The sequence below is a fragment of the Buceros rhinoceros genome, unplaced genomic scaffold (assembly GCF_000710305.1).
Source record: "Buceros rhinoceros silvestris isolate BGI_N320 unplaced genomic scaffold, ASM71030v1 scaffold18707, whole genome shotgun sequence".
Taxonomy (NCBI): domain Eukaryota; kingdom Metazoa; phylum Chordata; class Aves; order Bucerotiformes; family Bucerotidae; genus Buceros; species Buceros rhinoceros.
This window is the reverse complement of record NW_010420642.1, coordinates 568-6,999: the sequence shown is the minus strand read 5'-3', so window position 1 is coordinate 6,999 and position 6,432 is coordinate 568. Positions and strand designations below refer to the sequence as shown.

The following is a 6,432-nucleotide window of genomic DNA, read 5'->3' as shown; positions in this document are numbered from 1 at the left end:
CGCTGTCAGCCCGACTTCGCTGGTGCTGTGTGTGAGCAGGGACAATAAACAGCAGTGCGCTTTCATGGATATGTGCAGCTCAACTGTCTGTCTTCACGGTGGGAAACAAAATAGTTCTGTGTGCACCTACAGAGAACTGCTATTATGTGCGTTTTATGTTGGAACTCGATGAGGATTTGGTCCCTGTAGATCTTCCAAGCTGCAGAGCGGTATGGCTAAGAATGCTAAGTAAGTCTAACGTGCAGCTTGAATACCGCCTTATGAGTTGCTGAGCTGGCAATGGGACACTTTCCAATTTTCTGCAAAATACAAATATTTTCTAGCTTAATGGTCTGTGAATATTTGGGGAAAAAATTGTTTCATTGTCTGAATACTGAAGTGAAAGGGGTTTCCTGGTTCCTACAATGAATGAGAACTTCGTATCTAGCCACTAAAATGGTGTGTAAACATCTCTGTAGCCGACGTGTCTGTCATGGAATCATAGAATCATCTGGCTGGAAGAGACCTTTAAGATCATTGAGTCCAGCCGTTCCCCCTGCACTGCCAGGGTCCCTAAACCGTGTCCCTCAGCACCACATCCACACGGCTTTTAAAAACCTCTAGGGTCACATCGTGGACCGTGGGGACACGGTCCCTCATGGGCTTGAGGCTTCAGTTCATATAGCATGTTGATTGTAAAGGATTTACATCTGGCTGTGGTACTAATTTGGGAATGAAAATTAAGGGGGAAAAATCTGCATTCTTCTGATGTCTGTCTTACGCTTTTGGGATATTTTTCTGTAATCCATGTAGTTGCACAAAACTGAAGGTGCAAACAGGAAAAGTAAAATAGGCTGCATTTTAATTTTAAATAACACTTTTCCTCTTTAAATGACATGAAGCCTGTTTTGGGGTTGTTTTACTTTTTTGAGAAGTATTGAAACAGAGGCAGAAATGTGTTTACACTCAGCTGTTTACTGGAATACCAGTGATGGTTCTCCAGAATACTAAATGCTGAGATTTGTATGTGTGATGTTTAGTGCTTCAATCTACATCTTAATTTTTAGTTAACTTTATATGTTCATAAAGCTGCTTTAAACCTGTTTTTAAGTCAGTGTACGTTGGCATCTGTATTTCTTAATCACTTTAAGCGGTCTTGATCACTTTGTAAAATCAGTCTTACCGAAATTGCATGTTTACTTGTGCTTCGGGAGAAGGGAAATCGAAGCCCCTTTTATTAGACAGGGTAAAGAAACAGACTTGTCCTTCTGTCAATCAAGTATTAGATGCTCATTTTCCCACCCACTTCATCCCATACTCTGTATAATGTCTGGAGCCAATTCCTCTGTTGGGTGATGTAAGCGGAGCTGGTAGGAAGCTGAGAGTTCGTTAGCACTTGGTGTCTACATGCCGACTTGGAATTACTGGTCACTACCAACATGAAATGGCTGCCTGGGAATGAAAGCTGGTGCCTGCAAGACAGCAGTCAGAGAAAGTTGCTGTTCACCGCTTTGAAGTTCCTGTGCTGCTTATGCTTCATAACTGGGGTTTTCTGGCCTGAACACTTTGGTGTGGAGGTGCCTGTGTCACTCTTGCCTTTCCTCTGGACCCATCTTGCTGTGAGAGGTGGTACGAGCGGTACTGGTCTGCTGAGCATAGCTGGAACGAAAGGAAAAACGTTTAAGTCCACTTTGCAGTCAGAGCTCTCCAGGAACTTGGGTGCATGAAGTAAAATCCTGTGAGAGTTTCTTTTGGTTTGCAGATAAATATCCTTGTGTAACGCTCTTCTCCCACAGTTTTCGCTTTGTCTTTTGAACTTAAACAATCAATCAGGACAAAGAACAGATTGTTCTTCTGTAGCTGAATCTGCTTAATTTGGGAATTTACAGACAGGTTCAGTCCTCATGAACCGAGGCTTTTTTTAAATGAAGTCTTATGACTGGATTGTAGTTAATTAGCTCCTAATCTGTTAAATTGGAAGGTGATAACATGTAATGTGAAGAGTCCGCACTGGCAGCATGTCCCATAGAATCTTACCTGCCTCTCAGGGGGTTTTGTATGGATATACTCACTGTCTGGTGGGGTTTTTTTATTATTATTCACATGCTGCCCATTTGAGCTTCTTGTCCTTAGGACTGGTGGCATAATGGTGGTGGCAGTGCCAGCTCCTATTTACACGTGTCTTTTGGGAGTCAGCCATGTCCTATACAACTCAGGCACAATTCCAGTGTTCTGTAGCCATTTAAAAACATGCAGTGGTAACAGGGTCCTGCATCCATAGTTAAACTGCTTTCTTTAATGGTATGAAAGTTAAAGCCCCAAACTGAGCTCTGTTTTTCTTTTCCCTCCCGCAGCATTGACAAGATATCTAAAGTAACCTCTCCTGTGCTGGTAATCCATGGTACCGAAGATGAGGTAATCGATTTCTCCCACGGCCTGGCCATGTACGAGCGATGCCCGCGAGCAGTAGAGCCCCTCTGGGTGGAGGGAGCTGGGCATAATGACATAGAGCTTTATGCACAATACTTAGAGAGACTAAAACAGTTCATATCTCATGAACTTCCCAACTCCTGAAGAAGCCTACCTGATTTTACCTCAGTTACTGTGAACGGAAGAAATTACCTGGTTTTGCACATGCTTTAACTGGATAGCTGTAATAGCTTTATACTATGAAGAAATACCCTGTCTTCAGGGTGTTCTAATCAAACATCTGATGAAATTTGTCTTTTATATCTGGAAATTATTCTACTAATGCACACAGATATGGTCAACTACTGTAATTCCAACAATTTTTAGCTTCATTGCCCTGAAGGAAGTGGGATACAGGCTGCTTATGGGGACACTTTTTACCTAGTGCTGTATTAATCGAAGATCAGTTTTCTCTGTCTCACTTCAGATTGTTTATAATTCTGTCCTACAAAGACTTTTTTTCCCCAGTGTTCTCAACGTGGGGAACACAACTGTTAGGAGCCGCAGCTTGTTCTGAGCAATCAGTCATGGGTTCAATCCAAGGGAGTACTTGCTCTGTAAAGTTTCTAGCCGTGGACTGGAAAGTTGTTGTGATGAAGTTCCCCCTCCTCCCTCCTAGTGTTCTTTTGTTAACTTACTGATCTTCCCAAGTTAAATTATTGAAATATACTTTTTCCTGAAAATAAACAAACTACTATATGGGGCTAAACTCTGTAACGACCTCTTCATTACCTGTATAAACATAACTGGAATATTCTTAAAGGAACTAGGGACAAAATCGCTTTTGTTTAAAAATAAATGTGTAAATTTACTACTAGAAAACTCATTTTAATATTCAGATGGTCTGAATAATAGCCATAACAGACATTTCCTTCTGTAAAGCATTCCTGTAGACTTTTTAAAAGTACTGTACATATTTGAATTTACATTGTGCATAGATTCTTAATTGGTAGTTTTAATTTAAGTCTAGTTACAATAAACTGCGAAATTCTGGTTTGTATATGATTGAATACATTTTGTTAAAATATGTTTTTATCCCTATATTATTTTGCTATTAAAGTTTTATAAAGTTTCCAGGACAAAAAAAAAATTTACACATTTATGTTTTGATGAATTTATGTAACTAAATTTTCATTGAGCTGATCTTTTTAGTTTAGAAGTAATTTGATTCTTTGACACTGGAATCGCACAGATTATGCATCAGAAATGCAAGACACTTAAAAATTGTTACACTACTAGCATAGGTCTAATTTTTCCAAATTTAAAGGCCTTAAATGTACTGTAAGCCTCAGATTGTTGTATAAATTGATCGCGATTGACTGCAGTTCGTGTCCTGTTGCTAGAATGCAACACAGTGATTGTAATGGAATAAAGGATGCATGGATTAGAGCTGGCTGAATTTTTGGATCTTATTTGGTGCATGATGTTCATACCCAAGGAAAGGGTAACGCACAGATTACTTATAGAGTAACTTGAATTTCGTATTTCATTCCTTTCAAGGAAAACTCTCCTGAAGTACAGAGGCTCATTTCCTTGAAGCTTGGTATGTAAACCAGATGTAAAAGAGGTGACTTACAAATGGTGTTCAGCTGGTTTTAAGTAATGAAAAGTCATGATTCATTGCCCAGAAGAACTGTTTGAGCGTAGCTGTTGTGAGTCCTTACAACAGGCCTGCAGTTAATTTTCAGCACAGTAGGTGTGTCCATTGTCTTTGACTATTGCCTTGGCCCTGTTACTGTAAAAGGAGAAAAACTGGTCTTTCCAGTGACGTTGGGGGGGATTGAGGACATCCATCCCGCTCCGTGTGATCCGGATCCTTGGAATCTGTGATCTGTGTGTCTGCATAGTCCAGTTGAGTTTTACATGTCCTAAGCAGCTGTTCTCTTGGTGACTCTTCCAACCAAAACGGGCAAGTTTTGCCTAACCGTCACCTCAAACTTGCTGCTGCCCTCCTGTATCTTAGTCAGAAACAAAGCTGATGTCTCTGGTTTAGTTATTCAAAATAATGTTTGAAAGCATCAGCCTGTCCGTGTAGCCTCTCGGGGAATTTTTACCTAATTAGGCAATGTTTTTTGATACGATAGTGAACTTTGTGTTGCTCTTGAAAACTTCAGCCTACAGTGTTTCTTCTCGTGACCCCTTGTAGCTACCCTTTTACTTCAGGTAAACTGGAACTTTCAACCTTTTCAGTATAAATCAGGTTTTTTAATTACTGTTTTTCTAACTCCTGCAGTCCTTCTGTGGTTTGCCTTTGCATTTCCTCCGCTTTTTGTCAGTATGCCTCTGTTAATGAGGAGCCCAGATCTGAACTCAGCATTGTCACATGTGCCCCGTGGTCTCGGCACATGCAGCCGGAGTTCTGGCTGAATATGAATTTCCACTTGTACCATCTTTTATCTGTCCAAATTCCAGCCTATCATTCTCAGAGCTGCCTCGCTGTTTGTCTGGCTCCTGTGTTGTCTATTTTGCTTTGTGCAGTTCATCTCCATTTAACTAACACAGATGTTTTGTGTTAATTAAAATGTTAAAGACCTATCAGTGATCAACTAGTGTGGATCTTCTTCCCTTTCTTTTGATTCAATAATTTCTTTACCTGTTTGGTGCCTTAAGTAGTTTTCCTTGTAGCTCTATCCCCACCCAATAGCTCTTAAATGAATTCTGAAATTTTTATAGTGTTCTGACGTATTGTTTACATAAGATAAATAGTAGTAGTGAGCTTCTTTATATTGTATGCTTGTTTCAAAGCATCGCTATTCAGGCATTTTGACACACTACTGCTGGTGGACATTGTAATTACTAGTTGAAAAGACCTGTGGCCAACTCATGAAACTACTTAAGACAGTGGATTCCAGGTCCCTATTGAAAGAAAAAAGGTGAGAACAGAATTTTTAAATGATGGGGAAGGGGGTGATGTGAGTTACAAAAGAGAAAGTTTGGACTAAAAACTAGTCTGTTCCAGCAAACTGCCGGAGTTCTCTCATTTAAGTGTATGAGGTGGGCCTTTGCATGAACTTACGCGTATTTTACAGCTACCAAAGTGTCACTGTAAAAATGGCTGGTTGTGCCTGGACAAACTATGCCACGGGTCTTCTAAGAGTGTGATCACTGACATTTTTTTTTCTTGATGGTGTGGATGCTCTGTCTGTTTTTCCTGTGTGATGAACCGTCTTTGTTCAGGTAGTGCAGCCGTGCGTGATGTACAGTTTTTTTGGGGAAGGTAAGGTGTGGTGCATCTGTCTTTCTGTCAGTAGTTGTCTAGTGTCTGTACTTCAGAAAAGCCAGAGGAAAATGTTTGTTCTGACTTTAAAGGTAGCATTTTCCAAGGAGTGTGTTATGCATCCTTTTAAATTTTATGTAACTGTTGGAACTTTAACTGGTATTCACATGGACACCCAGTGACACATGGTATCTCTGCTGCATTTTTCTTCCTCGTTTTGCCACGTCGTTCCTGTAACTGGGGCAGCTCTGCTCTGGGCGCTCACCCTTTAGCTTTTTTAATGCCCAGACCTTGTATTTACACTTAGTATCATACACAGCTTTTATAAACTTGCCTTTTGTAAATGATGCGAAACACAGAAGTCGAGAACCAGTGCTTGCTCTTCCTCTGGTTATTCGTTCAGCGGTAATCTTGATCGTTCGCGTTTGGGAAATGTTTTTTCCCCTAGGTCTGTTCTCATGAATGCAATCTAATGATCTCGTTGAAGTCCGTTTCACTAATTTCTCTCTCTCCTTCTTTGTGGAATGCACCAGCCCTTGTACCTCTGAAATTTCTTGTGTTGCATATGCGAGATGCTTTGTACTCCCAGCACTGGTTCGGGGTGGGGCAGCTCTTTGATGGTGGCCACTCTGCTAGTGGGAAAGAGGTCGAGCCCAGGAACTGGCTGCTTGGTATTTATTGCTTTCAAAGTCCAGCGGTAATTCTTAGATCAGGTGGGTGTGAAGTTCAAAGCGGGAGGTTGTGTTTCAACTGTGCCGTATTTGGGT

At 40.8% G+C, this 6,432-nt stretch overlaps 1 protein-coding gene across 1 annotated transcript in view; it reads left to right on the top strand.

The window, feature by feature from the left end:
• ABHD17C (abhydrolase domain containing 17C) overlaps positions 1-3,843 on the top strand; it is a 29,632-nt gene extending 25,789 nt beyond the window's left edge. Inside the window, exon 3 of the mRNA XM_010139380.1 lies at positions 2,334-3,843. Within this exon, the coding sequence (XP_010137682.1) occupies positions 2,334-2,553 (220 nt within the window). The 3' untranslated portion in view covers positions 2,554-3,843. The remainder of the gene's footprint in view (positions 1-2,333) is intronic.
• The last annotated feature ends 2,589 nt before the right edge of the window (positions 3,844-6,432 follow it).